The sequence below is a fragment of the Fusarium keratoplasticum genome, chromosome 1, assembly GCF_025433545.1.
Source record: "Fusarium keratoplasticum isolate Fu6.1 chromosome 1, whole genome shotgun sequence".
Classification (NCBI taxonomy): Eukaryota; Fungi; Ascomycota; class Sordariomycetes; order Hypocreales; family Nectriaceae; genus Fusarium; species Fusarium keratoplasticum.
The window spans coordinates 5602712-5624567 of record NC_070529.1 but is presented as its reverse complement, the minus strand read 5'-3'; the positions used below and the strand labels follow the sequence as shown (position 1 = coordinate 5624567).

At 54.4% G+C, this 21856-nt stretch overlaps 6 protein-coding genes and 1 pseudogene across 7 annotated transcripts, besides 1 other annotated feature; 3 read left to right on the top strand and 4 right to left on the bottom strand.

The window, feature by feature from the left end:
* Positions 1 to 415: 415 nt before the first annotated feature.
* On the bottom strand, positions 416 to 1355 carry NCS57_00168200 (uncharacterized protein; the record flags this gene model as incomplete). The annotated part of the gene is made up of 2 exons (XM_053051738.1): positions 919 to 1355; positions 416 to 863 (listed from the first exon to the last, which is right to left on the bottom strand). The coding sequence occupies exons 1-2, from the start codon at positions 1296 to 1298 to the stop codon at positions 416 to 418; spliced, it is 828 nt and encodes a 275-aa protein (XP_052920253.1). The 5' UTR covers positions 1299 to 1355.
* A 233-nt stretch (positions 1356 to 1588) lies between these two features.
* On the top strand, positions 1589 to 2798 carry NCS57_00168100 (uncharacterized protein; the record flags this gene model as incomplete). Its single annotated transcript, XM_053051737.1, has 3 exons — positions 1589 to 1640; positions 1707 to 1859; positions 1906 to 2798. 3 exons carry the CDS (start codon positions 1589 to 1591, stop codon positions 2796 to 2798), a joined length of 1098 nt encoding a protein of 365 aa, XP_052920252.1.
* A 530-nt stretch (positions 2799 to 3328) lies between these two features.
* NCS57_00168000 (uncharacterized protein) lies at positions 3329 to 5076 on the bottom strand (the record flags this gene model as incomplete). The annotated part of the gene is made up of 2 exons (XM_053051736.1): positions 3329 to 4716; positions 4803 to 5076. The coding sequence occupies 2 exons, from the start codon at positions 5074 to 5076 to the stop codon at positions 3329 to 3331; spliced, it is 1662 nt and encodes a 553-aa protein (XP_052920251.1).
* Positions 5077 to 6579: 1503 nt separating this feature from the next.
* Positions 6580 to 8435, top strand: NCS57_00167900 (uncharacterized protein; the record flags this gene model as incomplete). Its single annotated transcript, XM_053051735.1, has 4 exons — positions 6580 to 7224; positions 7551 to 7716; positions 7769 to 7927; positions 8002 to 8435. The coding sequence occupies 4 exons, from the start codon at positions 6580 to 6582 to the stop codon at positions 8433 to 8435; spliced, it is 1404 nt and encodes a 467-aa protein (XP_052920250.1).
* Positions 8436 to 8518: 83 nt separating this feature from the next.
* On the bottom strand, positions 8519 to 10186 carry NCS57_00167800 (uncharacterized protein; the record flags this gene model as incomplete). The annotated part of the gene is made up of 4 exons (XM_053051734.1): positions 8519 to 9725; positions 9794 to 9915; positions 9972 to 10019; positions 10073 to 10186. The coding sequence occupies 4 exons, from the start codon at positions 10184 to 10186 to the stop codon at positions 8519 to 8521; spliced, it is 1491 nt and encodes a 496-aa protein (XP_052920249.1).
* A 1286-nt stretch (positions 10187 to 11472) lies between these two features.
* Positions 11473 to 14524, bottom strand: NCS57_00167700 (uncharacterized protein; the record flags this gene model as incomplete). The annotated part of the gene is made up of 8 exons (XM_053051733.1): positions 11473 to 11776; positions 11839 to 12326; positions 12378 to 12931; positions 12984 to 13265; positions 13324 to 13671; positions 13732 to 14241; positions 14311 to 14355; positions 14419 to 14524. 8 exons carry the CDS (start codon positions 14522 to 14524, stop codon positions 11473 to 11475), a joined length of 2637 nt encoding a protein of 878 aa, XP_052920248.1.
* A 6313-nt stretch (positions 14525 to 20837) lies between these two features.
* NCS57_00167600 lies at positions 20838 to 21678 on the top strand (annotated as a pseudogene). The gene is made up of 3 exons: positions 20838 to 21103; positions 21159 to 21187; positions 21299 to 21678.
* Positions 20838 to 21678: a sequence feature.
* Positions 21679 to 21856: the final 178 nt, after the last annotated feature.

Sequence of the window (21856 nt, the reverse complement as noted above, 5' to 3'; positions counted from 1 at the left end):
CCACCCCCAACACCACCATCAAGCCTCGCAAAAATACAAAAAGATACCGCGTAAGGTCTACAATAACATGGCCATCCGGCAAAATGGCAAAAAGGTATGTTGGCCAGGGCCGCCCCCAATGGGCCCAGGGGGACGGATGGACTCGAACATACCCCCCACCAGTCATTGGAAAACCGGCGGTCTGTAGCTGCAGCTACCGCCATACCGCAAAACCTCTTGGCAGTTTACATTAGATGCGTTTGGTATTGGGGGGTATAAGGCTTTGGTCGGGAGGTGGCTAGCGGGCAGTGCCAGAGGACCGTCAGCTTTTTTTCCAGAGCAGTGCCAGGCGGCAGACTCACCCAATCCCCAGCAGCATAGCTCTTGAAAGGCCAATCACCTGCTTTAGACTCTTCTGCAGTCTCCTTACACCTTCTCAGCCAAACTTGTCATGCTTGCTCTTCACCTTCAACTCCAACAGCCGCTCATGATAATCACCCTCCCTCCTCGCCCTCTTCAGCTTCCGCACCTCATCCTCATCCAACCTCCTCCCAGCCGCCTCCTCCAGCTCCCGCCGGCTGATCTTGGCGAGCGCCTTCTCCTCCTTTGACGCGCGCAGCTTGGGCTTGAAGCGCGCCTGCATTCTTATCCGGAAGGTCGTGTTGAACGAGATGACGTCGGCGTCTCCGCGGACCTCGGCAGCTGCAGCTTTGCCAGACTTGGATGGCTTGGTGCTGGGTTTTATGGTCAGGAGGGTATCTCGAAGCGTCTGGAGTTGAAATGTTCCTGGTGTGTCTGCCGTTGGGATGACGTTGAAGGACTCGAGGGGTGATACTGCTTCTGATGTCGCCGAGAGCAATCCGATCTTGTCGCAAGAGAGATACCTATCACGCCGTGTAAGTAAAGCGCCTTCTTTGTACACTGGTAACAATAACTCACTTCCCATGATGCCCCTTGAACCGAAAGCTCTCGGTCCCAGAAACGCGATTCGCGACCCAGACTTGTCGCACATCATGAGGCTCAGCCGTCGACGGGTTCCCATCGACAATATTCTCGATCGGTAGCGTAAAAACCGTCCCCGAAGGATCGCAAGCCAGTGCAGAAGGCGTATCCGTCGGAAGAACAATCATGACAGGCCCCACGACGTCCCCCGTGGCCTCGGCCGACACCCAGCTATCATCGCCCTCTACCTCGTCCTCAGTCTTCCTTTGTATATCCGACGGTCCGGCCTCGGTGTCGTCGCGAGCGGCCTTTTCTGCGTCTGTTCGCTTGCGCTTCTTTGGCTTCTTGTCGCCCTTGAAGGTCAATGGCTTGACCATGATGAGATAACAATGTCGTACTCGGCGGTTGGCGTCGGGGGGTTGACTTGGGTGGTGAGGCTCTGCGATATGATGCTAGACGCGCGCTCGGGAGGCGGCGAGCTCCACACGGAGGATGGTCGCTTTGGGAAGGTGAATTTTTACGTAAGCCCACCTCCCCGCAACTTTGCATCTGCCGGTGATTGCTTGGAGCAGGTATATATAGAAACTGGGGTATCGACATGTAAATTGATTCTCAATTATATCTCATATTGGTTTTGAGTTGAAAGTTGAATATCTTCTCGTCCATCATGGCTTCTCAGGCAAAAGCTGTCACTGTTTCACTCCAGGATCTCAAGGACGGTACGGACCCCTCCAACTCATGATGGCTCTTATCCGCCCTCATGATAAAACTGACAGGAGTAAAAGGCAACATCCCCTTTGAGACCCTACAACAAGCCTTTGGCCCAGACTCTCTGGGAATCCTCGTCGTCAAGGATGTTCCCCAAGAATTCCCCGAACTTAGACACCAGGCCCTCTCTTACGCCTCATATCTCGGCAACCTCCCCAAGGATGAGCTCGGTAAGATAAGAACCACAGCTCTTCAACCCATTCTAATTCTTCATAGAAAAGCTTGAGAACTCCCGCTCAAAGTATCTGACCGGTTGGTCCCTCGGGAAGGAGACCCTCAAGAACGGCCAAGTCGACACCTTCAAGGGCTCCTACTATGCCAACTGCGCCTTCTACGTCGACCCTACCCTCGAGTGCGCCGTCCCAACCTCCGAGTTCTCCATCGACACCTTTCCCGAATATCTTGCCCCTAATGTCTGGCCTCGAGAGGAGATCCTTCCGGGATTCAAGCCCTCCGTGACAACCCTGTGCCGTCTCATCATTGATGTTGCTGTTCTTGTCGCTCGTGCCTGTGATCGCTTTGCCCAGCAGGACATCCCCGGATATCCCAAGGGCTATCTAGAGCATGTTGTGAGCACTTCAAGCACCACCAAGGCCCGTCTGCTGCATTACTACCCCCAGGAGGCTGATCCCGCTGCCAATGAAGGCGACGAGGATGATTGGTGTGCCACGCACCTCGACCACGGCTGTTTGACCGGTCTTACATCTGCCATGTTCATCGACGAGCAAAAGACCAGTCCTGCTGTACCTGAGGGGACGAGCCTAAACGGCGCCTCCCTGCCTCCCCTCGAGGAACTCCCCTCATCCCCTGACCCCTCCGCTGGACTGTACATCAAGTCACGTACTGGCGAGACCGTCCATGTCAAGATCCCGCGCGACTGCATCGCATTCCAGACGGGTGAGGCCCTTGAGCGCATCACCGCCGGTCGCTTCAAGGCCGTGCCGCACTTTGTTAGGGGTGTGAGGCCTAGTGTGAGCGACGGAAAGGTGGCGCGAAACACCCTGGCCGTCTTTACCCAGCCCAACTTGGGTGAGGAGGTGGACATTGAGCAGCACCTCACTTTTGGAGAGTTTGCTAGAGGTATTGTGAGCAAGAATACCGTGTCATAGAGATGCAGTTGAAAGGAAAGAAGAGAAAAGAAAAGAGAAAACAGGCAAAACTGATTGGTCTTGGATTTAGTTTGCATTGTCTGTACGCTAGTCACTCACTGTTGGAACACCACTGTTCAGAGTATCCTCGTCGCACACCATGGACTCGGGATGAATGTAAAGATCGTGTTTCTAGCTATATAGATATCTATCTATAAGTGCCAAGTTAAATCGTATAAAGGGGCAGTACAGTGACTGCACTAGAAGTGAACAGTGGCATATGAAATGCCAGGGTCTTCCGGGCATGTATCAGGCTGAGCAGTGCCTCATCTGTTGATGAAAGGGCTTAAAATAAACGCGAAAAACATAGGTCGACTAGAGCTATATCCCGACAAATTGGGGGAAATAACTCAGACTCGAAAGAAAGTAACCATCTTTCCCACCACATACAACCGGTCAACAACCTGACGCATAGAGTCCACCCGCCTTGCGAAGTTGGCTGGGAAGGCGTGCGAACTACTAGCATGCAAAGGTGTTGAGTAGGGCACCCCTTAAGCCCAAGCGCCGACGAGACTCATAAAGAAAGCCCCGAAGAACACGAGCAGGCAGGCATAGACACGCTTGCGGCCACGCAGGAAGCGCCAGCTCTCATCGCTGAGGAAATCCTCGGAAAGCAGCTCGACAAGGGACGCAAACGTGAGCAGTCCAGCCGAGATGGCATTCATGACACCGACAACAATGAGACCAACCTCGGAGTCAGGGCTGTACAGCATGTGGGTAGCAAGACCAATGGCCTGTCCGAGGGGAGTAGTGCATCCATATGCAAGCGCCATGAACCAAGGCTGCAGTTTGCCCTCAGGCCACTTGATGGCTGCAATTCGAGATCCGAGAGCTAGACCCTCAAAAGTCTGGTGAAATACAATGGCGATAAGCAGAATGATGAACTCGTTTCCAATCGACACACTGAGGGCCATGCCGATAAAGACGCTGTGGAAGAGGATACCAAGTTCGAGCAGCACGCACTGGAGAAGCTCCTTGCGTTGCTGCTGCTCTGGGGACAGAGCAGGCACCTGTAGGGACTCGAGGCTCGTCTCCTCGAGATGTTTTCTTCCTGACTGAGCGTTGTCGTCGTCTTCACAAGCCTCTTCTTCGAGGTTTTGCATCTGCACTCTCTCATCTCTGCTGTTGAGAACAGACAGGCCTTGTCCGATGCTTGAGGATCGTCCGCGGAGGGGCCCCATATCACGGATAGGAAGCATGCCTACGCTTCCCATGCACCCACGACCGGTTTGCGCCTGCTGGCTGTTGCAGTTGGTAGACGTAATTTCAACAGGAGCAACATGTCGTGAAGGGTGAAAGACCATTTCAATCACAGTGACAAGGAAGATGGCCGCAAGAGCGATGGCGCCTGGCATAGCAGGGTAGTCCTGGTTCCAGAAGCTGCTGAGGCAAGGGTCCCCGAGAGAGATGAAGGCCGTGGGAAGCAGATGAACGAAAGCTGTAGCGATGAGAACGCCGGTACCAAAGTGGCGCACGGCAAAGAAGAAGCGGCTTGGGATTCTTAGGCCCGGGAACTTGGTGGCCAGAACAGGAAACGCACAGCCCAACGTCGAGACAAACAGGATGATGAAGAGAGCTCCGACGTGAAGAGGAAGGTTGTAGTCTTCCTTGTCAACGCCTCCCTTGGCGCAAGTGTTTCGCTTGCGGAGGGTCGAGAAGTGATCGACAACCAGTGACTCCTGAGGCTTGGGCGAGGGGGCTTTGGCGACGGGCGACGGCGAGGGCGAGTTCCAGGACGAGAGAATCGTAGAGACAACAAGGACAGAGAGGACCCAGATGGTCCAGCTCCAAATGTGCGAGGCACATGACGAGAGAGCGCCTCGAGGAAGACGGCTGTGGTCATCACCACCAGCGACCGTCTTTAGACGCGAGGACAGTCCTGGGCTTGTCAATATACATGACAAGAGGTAGGTGGATCGAGGCTTGATGGTGTTGAAGGGAGGGACAAGGAAAAGAACTACGTACCCGAGATACGGGACAGTCGTCCCGCATCGTTGGGAGAGCCCTTCTCGGGCTCGGAAGCTTGATTCCCAGATTGATTACTGTCATCACATGCACCCAAGAGTGACCCATTACTGCCACCGCTCCCATCATCCTGGTCAGCATCGACATGCTCGCGCAGGTTGGAGATGCCATTGAGGTCCTGGCGCGTGGTGTGGGATGAGGCCAGAGGCGAAGGGCTCTGGTTCCAGGTGAGGTGTCGGTAGAACGACTCGTCCGCTTTGGAGAGGCAGATCATGGTGAACGCTTGTTTAAGTTATGATGCCGCCGTAGTGGAGATGTCGTCCAGTCAGGGAGAGAAGAACTCGCCGGCCTGTGCTACTTGACAAGCGGTCCACGTTCAGAATCAGAATTGAGCAGGTCGAGATAGTTCAATGCCTATGATGAAAATAAATTGAGGGGGAGGAAAAGGTTGTAGATAAAAGACAAACAGATCTAGCCGTTGGATCAAGCTTAAAAGACAAAAGGGTTGCGGAGGAAAAGTTAAAAACGCCGGCTTATGAGTGGGCGAGCAATCATGAACCTTGCAGTTACGGGCTAGCGAAACCCGGGGGGCAGGGCGTCACCACCGCCGGCCGTAGCGTACCTGCCCTTGCGCCTTGGAAGCTGGGCAGATGGGGGCTATGAAACTAGAGGCAATCGGAAGCTGCGACCCCGGTTTTGCCCGCGTGATGATGGAGCCCACCACATGGCTCAGGGGTACACGACACGAAGTACCTGTTCTTAACTTACCTAAGGTGAACCTGGTTGGTTCGCCGCCGGCGCACTCTCTGCCCACGGGTATATACGGGAGATGGTACGAGCTGTCTTTGTACCGCCACAGTTGACCCCCTCCTCCGTAACCTGTCCTCCCCCCGTAAACACCCCGTCGGCTCCCGGCGGCCGGTGGTCGTCCGGGTCGAGGCACAGTCAAGGGCCCGGGCGGCGTTGGTCTCGGAGGACCTCCGTGGCTAACTCCATAAATAAACCATGTTTTTTTTACGCCCCTAGTATTTGATCACTTGATGAAAAGATAAAAATTTTGATGGTGGATCTGACGTCTTACGTATGAAACAAGGAGGACTCATCTAGATGCGTTCTCCCCAGCCGGGGGGAAAGGTCACGTTGACAAGATTCCATCGACCGAACTGAGACGGAGGGGCCACATTCCGTATCTCGTGCGGGGGAAAATACGCCAGTCGACCTTGATTGTCTTGGCTCAGCGTGTTCGGTGAGCCGAGGTGAGGCCACAGCCAAGGGTCAATCGACCACATCTGCGCTGCGTTGCTGCAGCATTGATGCATCCGGCGCTTTGCATGCAACATATGCAGGAAGGCGAACTTCGGAACGCAGTTCTGTCGGTGACGATAATTCCACAATTGTTATCTCGTTGATAGACTTGAAGGTCCAGTCGATAACTCTACTCCGGTCACTCGTTGATGGCTGCCGTGATCGGCGAGCATGTCATCCAGGCACCGCGCGGACATTGCCAACTGCCGCATCTCACACACCTTGATTTTGTATTCATATTTAGCAGAAATCTTGTGTTCCATGCTTAAATAGAGTGCCAATGAGATAGGCAGTGCTGAGACAATGCCCATATCCATGAGTAAAGACTGACTGGCGCTGACTAAGGCGCCTTATCAGCTTCGTGATCACATCGAGCTCTGACATCATGTCCTCTCATTGACCTGAATATAACCTCAGCGACACCTCCAGAATCAACACCTCACACAAGTAAACTCTCTCAAGTCTGACAAAGATGGCCCTCCCTCCCAAGTTCGCCGGGCACAAGCTCCAATTCGCGGCCCCTCCTTCGGCCCCCTCTGCCGTAGCTCACACGACTCACACGCTCGAGTTCTACCTCGACTACTGCTGCCCCTTCTCCGCCAAGATCTTCCGCACCCTTCGGTCCGCCGTCATCCCGGCCATCGAGGCCAACCCGGCCTGGGCGTCGAGCCTGGTCTTTATCTTCCGCCAGCAGATCCAGCCTTGGCACCCGTCCTCGACGCTCATGCACGAGGCCGGTCTCGCCGTGCAGCGCCTGGCCCCCGAGCGCTTCTGGGACTTCAGCGCCGCCCTGTTCGACGAGCAGACCTCCTTCTTCGACGTCAACGTGGTCAACGAGACGCGCAATGCCACCTACCGCCGTCTCGCCAAGGTGGCTGCCAAGGTGGGCGTGGACGAGGAGCAGGTGTACAAGCTGCTCGAGATCCCCTCGCAGCCGGGCGAGGACGGAGCGCTGAATGCGGGCAACCAGGTCACAAACGACCTCAAGGTCATCACCAAGATGAACCGTCTGATTGGCGTGCACGTCACACCGACTGCCGTGTATGACGGCGTGGTGCAGGACGTCAGCTCGGGATGGACCAAGGAGCAGTGGGTTGAGTGGCTGGAGAAGAATGTTGTTTGACTACTAGAGGAGAGGAGCAAGCTCTGATGATATTAATGAATTCGCTGATCATGAACAATGAATGCATTTTGAATGTCTCACGAATCACCATGTGTGTGGTGTCAATATTCAATCGCCATGTGCCAATATGTCGTAGCCCCATCACGTCCCGAGCCGCGTCTTTCCCAACCGGGATCTTTTCGACTTCATCCGCATGAGCCTCTCATCCGGCAAAAACACCAATCACACGGTCAATCACCATGATACAGCTAAGAGCAGCGCTACCAAGGCTACGGCCAAGCCAATTGACACCTTTATCACGCCAAATAACACCCTTCCAGCCCATCTCTCTCACCCGTTCCCTCCGCCGATCACTGCAGAAATCTCTACAACAATCTCAACGGCGGTGCTACGCCAAGCCTGCCACCCCAGCTCAAAAGACCAGCCGGATAGAGGATGAGCTTAAACGCCAGGCCAGAGCAGCTTCAAAGAGTAACAAGGAATTTGGTGCGTAAAACCGAATGAGCAGTGTCGAGAAGTGTGCTGACGCCCAAATTAGAGCTTCCGGAGAAGCTCATCATCTACCATGCCGGCACAGGACGCACAACATTTTTGGCCATGGTCAAGATCACGACCCTATTTCTCGGAGCATTCTTTTGTTTCATAGTTGCACCGAGCTACATCAAAGCAGACAAGCCCGAGTGGGAGACTGCGAGTGGTATGTCACTCACTCCTCGTCTCATATTACCAGCCATGAGATACCACATGTATCACGAGACTAACACAAACTAGTCGTGCTCTGCGGCATCATCCCCATCTTCTTTGTTGCCTATACAACATCCCCATTTGTCACTCATATCCATATCCATCTCCCCCCATACGCCCGTGCCTCGCGCACCATCCTTGAGCGCTTCGTCCGCGCCCTCCCACCCTCGACGCCTCTCACCCTCACCACCATGAGCGCCATCTCCAAGCCCCGCTACAGCAGCATCCAGGCAGGCGATCTATCCCCCGTGCGCCGCCGCTTCGGCCTCGTCAACTACGTCCGCGACACGACCGAAGAGAACGCCAAGCGTAGCTGGTACATGTTCCGAGCTGTCAGCAAGTTCTACATCCAGGACAAGCGGCAGAGGAAGGTGAGGTATGAGAAGAAGACGGACAAGGTCGATGGGTGGATTTGGGATGCTATCAAGGAGAGGATTGACAAGAGAGCGAACAAGGTCTAAACAAGACCCCCCTTTGTACTTCTTCACCTGTTTTGTACAGCCCTGCCTCATGTATCACCACCTCGACATATCACGTCGTGTATCTAAGACGTCACAACACCATACCAGACCATCCCCATTGCACCACCAGTCACGATAGCAACCGGTGGACTCACTCCCAGCCACATGCTCCCAAAGAAGCTCGTCGCCGTCGTCACAACCCACCAAGGCTCAACCGCCAGACTGGTCCCGCTGCGATAGCCCTCATCAATGTATCCAATCTGCCACAACCTATACACAGCCGTGTAAATGAGACCGACCGCGGCTGCGTTCACGCCTCGAACCGCAGCCTTGACCCATCGCCATTGTCGGATCGTGCTCCAGAGACCCATAGTCCCGTGGACGAGCACCAGCCCTGGGAAAAAGATCCCCACGAACCCAATGAGAGCACCAGCCACAGAGCTATACCCGCCGTTAATGGCCGTCAGACTTCCGAGGTAGACGGCAAAGTTGAAGTTGGGACCCGGAAACGCCTGGATCAGCGCAAGGCCGATGAGGAAATCCCTAGGACTCACCCAACCCTCAGCAACGACATACTCACGCAGCAGCGGGATGACAACAGGGCCACCGCCAAAGATGATGGTGCCTGCGAGGTACATGTTGGCAAAGAGGCTGTAGAGAAGCGGCATGTCAGGGACGGTGCCGCGCAGGACCATGACGACGATGAAGCTGGTGAAGAAGAGGCCGATGATGAATAGACCTAGCTTCCACGACATGTTGAGGATTCGGCCTTGAGGAATGATCCGTGGCTCTTCAGCGGTAGACAGCATAGACGCCTCCTGAGATGTGCGTTGGTCTCTGGCAGAAGCGTTGCTCCGTCGCGAAGTAGCTGGTTCTCCCGCCTCTGTTGATGTTCCTTGATCGATACGAACAGGCTCGCTATTTGGCATCTCGATAGCCGCCTCCTCTTCTCTTCTTCTCTGTCTCTTAATCAGGGAAACAACCTTCTTCACAGGGCCATGCAACCATCGATAATCATGAACAATGGTTGCAACTCCGCAAAGCACCATAAGCACGGGAAAATACCATAGCGCATTGTATAGCATGCCCGCCGAGGCACTCAAGAAGACGACAACACGCGTCATGCGGTCCGTGATGGCCTTCTGCGACAGCTGCACCGCCGCGAGCACGATAATGCCGACGGTTGCGGCGTTGAGACCGGAGAGAAGAGCATAGACTTGACGGGGCAGGGATTCGCCAATGTTGGAGACGCCGATAGAGAGGGCATACATGCCGATAGCTCCGGGGAGACTGTAGCAAAGAGTGAGCTTGTTGTCTCGTTTCGAGCAACAAAGAGTGCAAGTGTAGAGCAAGCATACCTCCAGATGAAGAAGCCTAGTATCGCAGACCAGAATCCATCATGAATCAAATTGATACAATAATGCATCTTTGTGCTCGCCGGCCCGGAAAGGGCCTGGCACACGCTGAAAAGCTCCTGATACTGTCCAACTCTGTCAACATCCACGACGCTATACAAGACATGGTAAATCAACTCACCACCTGTTCATCCAGCCACTGCAGCTTCACCGTGAACTTGTCATAGAACTACCCAACCAAATCAGCAACTCCCTCACCCTCGATCCAAAGGATTGACCCACAATCTTAAAGTGCACAGGCGGACCCCCGAACGAGGTGAACCCCATGTGCCAGTTCTGCCGCACCGTGCCCCCAAGCCTCTCCACAGGCACGCACCCACGATCTTGATTCGTCATGGTGTTGTAGTTTGTCGACAAAAGATGTAGCTACCGTCTTCAACGCATGAAAGGTTGATAAATTGCGCAGAGGCTGCCAGACTTGGGGCAGGCGAGGTTATAGGGGACGAGATGGACGGGGGCTATTGCGTGCTCGCCAAGACTGGCTTGAGGCTTGGTGGGAATAGGCCGCTAGTATCATCACTATGACTCTTATTTCAACTCCTCCATTGCAAGCGAGGGGAGGGTCAAGCACGTCAAAATCACAATACGAGAAAATCTAACAAAGTCTAGGCACCCTGTTGTGCCACCCTCTTATTTCTCAAGATCAAAGGATAAGGAAGCCCATGGCGGGAACACATAATACCGAGCAATGTTTCGCAGCTATTCTGGCGTCTTTCTTCCATACCACCTCACATCTCGCGCGGGGTTTAGCGGCTCCTTGGCAGCCCTTGAATGAGTTTAATTCAACGCCATCCAGACGCCATGTCACGAGAACAAGAGCCTGACAATCACACCTCACTTGGTGTTGCTCAGCTCTCGTGTCTTAGTCACTGTACCTGTGAGGCCTCGAATATCTTCATCTCTACTAACGACTCTACCATCATCCGCAGTTGGCAAATACATTCAACTTTTCATTTACACTACAGACTCTGAATCAACACTGTCTTAATGTTTTCTTACATACATTCACCAAGCTCACACTCTGCGGAATGGCCGCTGATTACACGCAACTTTGGTATTCGTGTTGCAACCGATAATGTCAAGTCCATTGCTCCCGAGACCTTTTCCCTGCCGTCCAAGTTCTCCTCGAGATTCCCCCCTTCACCAAAAAGACAGGTATTAATACATTGATGTTGCGTATCCGGCCGGAAAAAAGAGCTCCCTTTTTGTTCTCGCCCATCAGGTCATCATGGTGGGTTCGAAAATCAAACGCCCCCATCATAGCTCGTTAATGCCCCCCATCAAATCCAAACCAGCACAACTATTCACAAGTCTTTCACAATCCCAGATACAGACGCCATCTTCCACTTCTGACTCGGTACCATCCATCATCATCATACAAAAAGACACGTGTTCAGGGACGTCTCCCAAAAGGAATGTGCTGGGGAGGTTTGAAACCCTCCCCCACTCCAACGCCAACAAAAGAAAACTGGCGGCCATGCCAGCAAGCCCTGGTCCGCGCAATGCTCCAACGTCAGGTCGCAAGAGGGATTATTCGCCCAGTCAGGTCCAGCCTCATGGGGATATCGCCTCCGTGTGTGTGTGTGTGTGTGGCTTAATCAGTAGCCCTAATCTTTCCTCTTTCAATGTCGCTTCAATACTGGACCGTCGTAGTCCCAGGGACGCTTGTTTATCCCTCCCTCGTAAACCGAAGCAACAGACTCCTGCCACATGGCCGGTGTGACGAAATTCGGCACAGGGGCAGTCGAATATTGTGACGGTGACAATTGCTGCGATCCACTTGGTAGAGAAGCCTGGACCGCATGGATATCCTGAATGGTAGGGACTTCCGTAGCACCTGAGGACGAAGCGTTAAGAGGGCTGGTCTGAGGTGGGGTGGTAGTGGTCTGTGAATGAGTAGGCGTACCAAAAGTCGTGTTCCATTGTCTGGGACTTGTTAGCACAATCTGTACACCGGCAGATCTTCTGCCAGGGCGTTGATAACCTACTCAAAAATTCTTGATGGATTCCATCCGGGCTGATCCGTGAGCGGCATGCTTTGGGGCATGCCAGGAGCCTGGGTTCCTTGCGACATCATGACGAGCGACTGTACAGCTGGAGAGTCACTTTTGCTGTCCACAGGGCCCGCGGAAATGGGAGGTGTGATGGGATGGCTGGTATAACTGACTTGTTGGGCACCGTGCGTATCCAGGTGCTGATCTATGGATCCTGATCGATGGATGACTGGCCGGTAGGGTTCCGAGGCTCGCGGTGGACTAGAGTGGCTGGACGGGTGAGGGCTCCCGTACGGAAACGTTGGCTTAAGCACAAACGGCTTCCGGACATCTGCAGAGAATGCCTCCCGCAGGGCATTGATCTGCTTCTCCAGCTCCGGCATAGACCATGCCTCCATTACCTTCTCCAAGACTCTCATGTGTCTTGTGAAGAATTCACGCGCATCCGTGTTGAAATCGGGGTCGGGTGACACAATCGCAACCTGTCAAGATGAGTCAGTATACAGCCTGGTGCCAGTCTAGAGCTTCCATACCAGATGAATGACGATGCACGATAGACCGCTGTAGAGAGAAAAGCTGAAGCCTCTTTGCATGCACTGAAGACCAGTGAGTCCAAAGGTATTGAGGGTAGCCTCCTGCAGCCGGCAGAGAGCCTTTGCTGAGCTGTAGCAAATCATCATGTGGTGTTTCCACTGTCCATCTGGCGAGTTGGGGTCGAGGAACGACAGGATGGGTCGATGGAAAAGAATCAGTGCGAGGTAGTAGTAGGCATGCATGTTTCCAATGAAGTGCGACGGGATCCAAGGCGGCGATCCATCCCGGGGAAACGACACAGCCAGCTCTGCAGGCAATTCCGCTAGCCATGTGTTGAAGCTTTGACCCAGCTGCTGGAATTCGGGGTCGATGCCCCATTCTTTGCGCCTCCGGAGTCTCTGGTAGACCTTGCTCATTGTGGCTATGGTCCGTACTACTTGGGCGAAGTAGGTGAAATTGCGCGACACATGATACTCCGAGTCATCACAGCCAGGGATTGGCCTGGTAGGAGACAAGTCCACCGAGTCAACACTGACGGCGTGATCATGTCGGCCTGAAGAGCTTGTTAGCCGTCATTCTGGCGCTTCGAATTCACCGATACTCACCCTGAGGGGCTCCGACCATCACCTCGCAAACAAAGACAACCTGCCAAATGCGAGTTCGAAGCTGACACTCTGCCGGGCCGAAATCGCAAGAGTGGCCCGCCTGATGATCTTCATAGTGTTCGTCAAGACCCAGGTCCTTGCCCATCTGCACACACTGCACAACCGTCATCCAAGAGCGGTAGTAGTATCCTCGTTTGGGGGCGGCTTCGCGAGCTTTGAGAATCATCAGCAGAGCTTGGAGCGTGCTCAATCTAGGCACATCCATGAAAGAATCCGCATGTCCTAAGAGGTGTAAGCTCGTATCCATCGTTCAGAATAAGCAGGGAACGGAATCGCTTACGAGAGGCCAATGCCAGCCATTGCTGGCCTTCAGTCGGCTCCTCAGCCAATCGTCCACCAATCGCAAAGATGGCTTCGAGTATCAACGGTGATATCGCTTCTCGATCCGTGTTCCACTGCTGATAAAATATGGTCTTGCACAACACAGGCACGTATGGATGTACATGGCTGAAGTAGAGGTCGAAGTAGTGCAGTGCTGTCTCCTCATCCGGCATCAACTCAGGAGGGATGCGAATCTTGAGGCCTGGCGCAGGCATCAACGGTGGTAGGGCACTAGTATAATCTTCAGAATCTTCAATGGCAGGTTGCTCTTCTCGCCGGAATGATGCCTTGTTCCTGAGATATGGTGCTGCGTAATGCTGTTAGGGACATCCCGGTATGTCATCCTCTCGAGATAAGCAATTCTCACCTGTTCCCGTCTCATTGACCTTGAGTGTCCCAAGTAGATCTGCGAGATCATGATGCTGATACTCTCCTGGGGAATATGCCTCCGGTGATGGCTGCTGTTGAGCCTGCTGCGGTTGCATCGGTGGCGTAGGAAACACGTTCTGGCTCGCATATGGCTGTTCCATCATAGGGGCCGGGGGCGGAACGGCTGCATAATGTAGGCTTCCCGGTTGCTGTTCGTACGGAACGGCCTGGTAGGGAGCGGCGCTTGCATCGGGATAGGCCGATTGAGTTGCGTACATGGGCTTGGGGCCTGGGTTTAACACCTGTTGCTGCATAGACATTTGCTGATACTGATCAGATGGGTTCATGGGCGTCGTGTCGTAAGTCGTCGAGTCGTTAGCACCGTCGAAACCGTTCGGGCGCACACAATGAAGCTTCAGCCTAATGCAGGCAGAGCATGGCCAAGTATTCGTCGTCGCGGCATCGCATTTGATCTTTCGTCTCCGGCAACCTTCGCAAGCTCTCATAACTACAACCAATGTTTTAGCATTCACAGAAAGACATGGGAATGCCTGAGGGTGCGTGGGATGCTGTTTACCTTTCAACCGCTTGTGGCGGTTGTGCTCGTCTACAAAGACATAGTCTGTACGCAAATGTTAGGATATCCCATGCAATAGCGTCTTTCAAGTCAAGAATCGCAACGCACTCTTTTGAGTCTCGCGCTGCGTATACTGCTGAGGCGCAAACGAAAAGGAATTCATCTGGGAGTTTTGTGGTAGAATGCGGCGGACGGAGGGGTCGTTGTCGGACATGGCAGACGGCGCGGTTCTGAGGTCACGGCCTCGAAGAACGTCAAATCGTAGTGGCAATAGCGGCCAACATGAAATCGGCGCGCAATGCGAAAAAAGAGAAAAGCGACGGCGTCGTAAAACGAGGATCGATCAAGTGGTAGGTACTCTTTCAAGGTCGCGCGCAATGAATGGTAGAGTCGAGAGTATGAGCACGGCGGGGTGGAGAGGCTCGTGGGACGGACCAGTCGTGACAGTGGGTGGGCGACAAAAGCAACGGTAAGCGTAAAATGTCGGGGTCAGCTCGACGATGAAACTGCAGCCAGTCCTTGCAGAGGACACACTGGAGATGTTGAGCGCAACGATGCGAGATGCGCTGAGCGAGGATGCTGTACAGATGTGCCAAAGGTGGAAGAGAGGGAGACGTATTATCGGGCGGCCGGGGCGTGTCGGGGCAGCGAGCTGGGCGTCTTTAACTGAACCGCAGAGTCGGGTGTTTTGGGACGCCGTGTGTGGCTTTTACTTTTGACTTTGTCCGGAGCAGGGCGGCAGAGTGCGCATGGATGGGAGGTCGCTGGGGGTCGTGACCCTGGAGCTTGGAGCTTGGCCTTTTGAGACTGAGAGAGCCTTGACCTGGCTAGGTAGCTAGCAGGTCGAACACTTACCTGACCGTCAGTCCTCTAGGCTGGGAGGAGAACAGATGGTGGATGGTCTCTGGGCTGGGGTTGCTTGGGATCACGACAGGGCGACCAGCAGGGCTTGGACAGGGGCGAGACAGGGGAGGGAGATGCAGGTAAAGGAAAGCGGCGTGCGGGTGTGGGATGAAGGCCCAGAACCAACGTGGATGGTGATGGGGCGGCGAATGTCCCAGAGCCAAAGCCCCCAGGGCCGGTTGTGGGCACCGGTCCGAGTGAGCGTAGCCTAGGTGTCGCAGGCAACCTGACCCAGGGCAAGACAAGACCAGGCAAGACAAGACAAGACGTGAAATGTGGGCGGTGGGTTCCTCTGGCGCTTCCGGGTCCTGGGCTGTGGATTGTGGAGGGCGGCGGCGTGGTGGTGGTTTAATTGTTGAGCAGAGAGACAAGACCAAGAGCCGGGGAGACTTTCGCGGAATCCACGGAGCGTAGGCTGGGTCCATGTAGTTTAAGCAGACGATGACATTCGCACTGGCCCAGCAAAAGGCACGAGATGACGAATCGAGCTCTACGGGCGCACGACGGCGACGGCGTGGGTTCCCAAGTGATGATGACACAAGTAGCACTGTCCGCCGTAATTATGGCGAGCCCGACTGAGTAGTTCGCACCGTCAGTCCAACCCAGCCAGCGCACAAAAGCAAAAGTATTGTCCGGACGGAAGAGTCGCGTGTGTATTCCGTTACGACGGCATTTGGGCTCGGGAGGGGAGCTCCCTTCCAACTCTGGATGAAACGGGTGTCCGAGACTCTGACCAAGGGGTGTGAAGGACCGTCTATCGAGACTCGATCCAAGCCGGGGTTGGACGTAACGGACTGATCGCGTTGAGCGCAAGACCCATCAGGCTCGGAAGTTTGGGAGGTTGCAGGAGGGGGAGGGGGATCATCCCGTCTGGTGTGGATGTGGGTGCGTGACAGGCATTGGCAGACAGGTACTTCCTTTGAGAGCTAGAGCTAGCTATCCAAGGCCGTTTTGGCGCGACGGTGCATGTTGCCCCTCTCTCGCACTGTCGCAATGTCAATGATGATGAATGATGGTGGTTGTATGGAGATTGTGTCTTGTGGTACGCTCTCTGGATACACCAGAGAATTGTTTCCTTCCTAATTCGGCGGCATGCCTTCCAAGGCCCTGCCTCTCTCCGCGCCTGCCCAGACCAGCTTCCTTGTGGCCGTCCAAGCATCTACCGCGTCGCTTCGCACCTTCCCGTCCTTTCCAGTCACCTTTCACGATAGGCGGACCAAAGGCAAAAGGCATGCGGATGCCGCATGGCTGGTTGCAGCATGCACCTCACCACTTGGAGAAGTTGCAATTAGGGCTGAGGGGCGGCGGCATTTTACTGACACTGTCCGGGGGTGCTCCCGTCTTCCCCTTGGGCTTGGCCTTGTGTGTACTGCATGTATGTAGGTAGTTCCGCGTCTGGGTCCTACCCGTTCATCTGGATGAATGTTGTTTGGCCTGGCCCAGGCTGTCAACGCGAGCGAGTTGCGGCGGCCGGCAGAAACCCTAACCTCCCGTCGAGTCAAGATGCGGACCGACTCCGCCATCGAGTTCCGGGTTCGCCGTTGTGTGCGCCCCCAGCCGTATCAGGTATCTATTGGCGCCCCCATCTCGACGACGTGGTCAATTCAAGGTGAGTGAATGAATACGCGGTAAGGCTGGCGTCTGTGCCCTGATACTGTATTCTACATACAGATTGTTGCTAAACTGCATTCGTCCATCTCTACAACACTCCCTGCTATTCCATTTAAAGTACTTTTTGATCCTGACTGGCCGGTCAGGTTCTCCCAGCTTCAAACCTAGGAAATAGCCTTGAAACCATCGTCACCGGATGGACAATTGGTGAGGCCCACAGCAGGCCTCGCAATCTACAGCACAGCTGGTGCAGCAGCGCAGCGCAGCGTGCATGGTCACCAGGTAGGGCAGTGATGCATGCAGGGCAGCCCGGGGTGTATCCGGCCTGAGCTCGGGCTCTTCCGCCTGCCAGAAGGGAAGAGAAGAGAGGAGGGGGTCCTTGGCATGGAGCTTTGAATCAGGGTGATGGGTCTGTCGAGTTTGGTGGGCGAAGGGTTTCGTGCTGTGTCGGAGAATACATCTAGGACCGCTCCACCAGGGCTTGAAATGGAAGCCCTGTTAAATGACGAATGCCGTTCGTATCTCTTGGGACCCATTTGGCATATATGAATAGACGCATGATCGTCATAACAGGCGGATATGAACTTCCATGATTGTTCCGTCTATTGTACTCCAGGGGAATAATAAATGCTCCATTAGAGAAACAGCCATTATTAGAAACTACATCCCTGGCATTAGGACGTTGTGCCTCGGCTCTTTTTTGCTGAATAATGCTGATTGCTGGGTCTGGGTTGTTGCTGTGCTCCGGAAGGAGGTATCCCGGCACCTCAATTTGGCCTGCCTGTGGCGATTGTTGACCAACTCCAGCTTCACCTTGGACATCCATGCCTTCAAACTCTGCACCAACACTCAGCATCACCATCAGCCAGCGTCTAAACTCCGGGCCCAGAGAGCTCTCTAGATTCGCACCTGCGACGTCACCAGCTTCACCGAACCCCCCCTCCCTCCCCTCATCGACATGGGAGCATGCCAACAAGGGTCCTACCAGCCCCTGGTCAGTCAATCATCTGCCTCTTTGGGAGTGCCCAGGGATTTCTGTTCGCCCTCTCTCCATCTTCGCACTTTCATGTCGAGATGTCCCGCCATCTTAGCCGGCAGAGCCCTGCCCCAGTTACCGACACCACGGCCAAACTAGCTCCACTCCATCCAGACGTCTTCTTCTCCTTGCTGATCTTCTTGTGCGGTCCAGTGGCCACCCTGGTTGCCTCCCCATGACCCAAGACGATGCTAACGGTTCTTATCCAGACCTGCAGTAGCTCGATCCAAACGCAGTGTCAACAATCATGTCTCTTGCTGGATCAATCCATATCCATGAGATCCCCAACGACACCAGGTCTTGGCGCAAGGGGCCTTCCGTGGCCTGCATTTGGGGCACATCTCATGGATGGATTGTCGAATGATTCTCGCCAAGCCGTTCCATTCCCGCCACTTCTCCAGGCCAGGTGGGCTGCATGATCATGGTTGAGACTTGACAAAATGAGATGTCAATCTCACTTTCTTGTCGTCTTGCAGAATGGCCGCGTGGAGATCTAGCGTGCAGGTCTTGATTTCCGCCGCAACGGTCTCACGCACCAACCACCATTGTTCTCCTCCCTCGATGCGAGCTGACCAGGTCAAGTTGAGAACATGGTTGTTTGCAGTTGTCAAGGAGCAATCCACACCCTGTAACTCCAAAAACTTGATCAGTTTCATTGATGGCAACTGCTACATTCCAATCCAGCTGCCAAGTCACCAAGCTTCCAGTCGGTGAGCATACCCCAGACTCAACTCACTTACACGGCAATGCCCACAATTAACGGCTCACACTAATGCCCAATCAAGTTCCAGCCAAGCTTTGCGACTGACCCGAGAACGGGAGTTTGCGGCCCTCTCCGCCTTCCCAGGAGAAATCATGGCGAACTCCAGAGTCTTGATTGTGGGCTTACCTCCTTTCATCTTCCTCTCCACACCAATCAGATTGTGTCTGGCTCCAGGACTCACAACGGAGCCCAGGACCAGCAGCCAGCCTCAACATCGGTGGCTTCCGGCATCTGTATCGAAATACGGCTGGGCAGAGCCCTGACCTGAGTGGCTCAGGTACCCAGGCAGAGCGACGATCGATCCCTGAACCACCCCTCCCGCTCAGACCTTTCTCTGGTTAGCGGGCTTTCTGACGGTCGGTTAAGCAAGAAAGCTTTGGATGTGGCGACGGTCAGGAGCCGGCGCACTCTAACCAATCTCTAGTCCTGGAACGGAACGGAAGGGCAGGCAAGCAAGCAACCAAATCAATCTCGTGTGCCGCCCGCAACATTGAAGCGAAATGGGCCAGGGGAGTGAGTGCAGATACTTGCGCGGCTAAAACCACCTAGGTCGATGTCACATGCCACACCTGTCAGAGTTGGCGCGACATGGATGTGGAAATGTGCCGAGGCTCAAGTTCCCCGACGTGTGTGTGGCCGGGCCGACAACGATTCGCCGCTCGAATCAATTGCAGTAACCAAGATGTCGTTCACACAATGGTGGTTTCAGTGGCCTGGCGCGCGGGTGCGCCTGGGCCTGGGCCTGACAGACAGAGAGACAGAGACAGACGTGAGGATGAAGCGACACTCCACCTGCCCCTTCTCTACTGCATACAGAGCGATGAAGCCTCGCCTCCGCGGCGGCTACTTGTGTCGGTGAAGCATTACCCCGACCGCGTCTCACTCGATCAGCGTCGCCTATGTAGGCAAATGGGGAATGCTCGGCAACCATATCGCTTCAGCTTGTCATTGGTGAGCGACAACCCGTCGCTGGCTTCACCCTGTCGTTGCTAGACAGTGCGCATGAGAAAGAACTCACAATTGAGCCTCGGGGACCACTCAGAGCCGCCCTTCTATATCTCGCCATCCATACGAACCAATATTTACCCCATTGCGTTTGTCATTTCTCAATACGTAATGTGAGGAAAGAATCGATCCTTCGAGGGCGTCGCCAGCGGGCATCAAAGTCAATCTGGCACGTTTTCTCGTGCCCACTCGAATCGGGCCGTGGAGCATCCGGCAGAGTCCATGATCGTCGTATCGGCACTTGGGACGCACTGCGGCAAAACATGCTTCGGGATGCATCCGGCGTAAATCCAACAGTCGTAGATTTGTCCCGTTTGAGAAGTGTCCCCGAGGTCGCTTGCGATGGATCGCACGCCATGGTCAACCGCCACGCGTGGTGCGCCGCCCTGTCGCAACAAAGATGGGCTTCCACGCGGCTTCGGGGCGCGTTCCATGCAAGGGTGTCGGCACTCTCTTCAGCCCTTCGACGGAGATTCCAGAAGCCTTCTCGGCCGGGACACCCAACAAGGGATGATCCAAATATTGCACGAACCACCCCGCCGTCTGGTTTTGCCCCTAGAGAACGCGGCTGGACGAAGCCTACTACTACTAGCTATTAGTTCCTCCAGCCAATCTAGCTCACCAATACCCAAGCGATCATTTAGAAGTCGGGAACATTGATCAACCCGAACCCGCGCATAGTTCGAAGTTAGCGGTCGTCACATCACATACATTCCAGTAGCAGTCACCATTCGGATCACGGTTCATGCATGCTTCGACCGTTGGATATCGCTGATGGAACGTAAAAAGTTACTATCTCTCGATGACATCCTGGGCTACAATCCTTGGAACACGAGGCATTGCCCCTGAATGCATGGCATGGCATCCATTCTTGGGACCCAACGACATGATGTTCATGGGACGCTCACAGTTCTCGCAACTTGATTGGTTGCTAGCAATTGTTGGAGAAGACCTGACCCTTGGTCCGTGCTGCGCCTCAGGCCGCTGGCTGATCAAATGTGGCGTCACCAGATCAAATCTCCCCCTCTCTGAACTTCGCTCTCCAATCCCCTTACCCATCCACATCAACGACCCTTGTCCGTCATCAACCAGATCATCAAGGCTTCAGCTAGCATCCCACGCTGCTGTCATCATCTCCACTACCTCATCTCTTCTAGACTCAGCCAGCACACCCTCTTTCGGGACCATCACGTATCCTTACCGAGTCAGTTTGTGGCCCCTGCCCTAACCATCGCGATGGCGACCTTGGACAATGCGAACCCAACCATTCTGAGCGCCTCCCAGCTCCCTACCCGTCAGAAGAAAGCTGAGCCACGTCGGGGTCCGGAATCCAAGTACGACGAGCTCATTTTTGCCAAGCCATCATATCTATCAAGCCCTTTCTGTGGTCAAGGGTTGGCGACATGGCCTCGTGGGAATGACTGGCAGGATGAGTTTGCGCCTGAGGCTATCGATGAGCAAGAGATTTATGGCAAGTCTTGAACCCTAGCCCTTTGCTTGTTTGTGTATCAACAATCGACCCTCAATCAGGCGGTGTCTCTACCCCACTCCGACAGGGGGTAACTCGTTGGGCTGTTTGAGACATGGCAGTTCAGATGACCCTCTCCTGGTTGTTTCATTGCCTTGAATATGGAGTCTGCATATAGCGAACCAAAGCTAATACTCCACAGACCTGATTTCAACAATCTCGGATCCAGAGCACCCCGTTTCCCTGGGTCAGCTGTCGGTCATCAACCTGTCTGACATTCACATCACTCCTTCTCCTTCCTTGGGTGTTCCTGATGCCAACACCATCGTCCAAGTGGCCGTTGAAATCACACCCACAATCACACACTGTTCGTTGGCCACGGTCATCGGCCTCGGAGTGCGGGTACGACTTGAGCAGGCACTGCCGCCCAACTACCGAGTTGACGTAACCTGCAAGGAGAACAGTCATAACCAGGATGATCAAGTGAACAAGCAGCTGGGCGATAAGGAGCGAGTTGCCGCAGCTTTGGAGAACGATACGTTGAAGGGTGTTCTGGACAAGATGTTGGAAACCTGCGCTTGAGCCAAGGAACTCTCTGTTGCCATCGCAGACTGGAATGGGTGTAGAGTCGGTCATATTCCGCTGCCTGCCATTGCTGCCACTCAGCCTATGTTGTCATTGACTGAACTGGCATTTCAAAGGTGGCTAAACAAGCGCGCGGAATGCTATATCGAGTCGGATGCGGCTGGTAAGAAGCCGG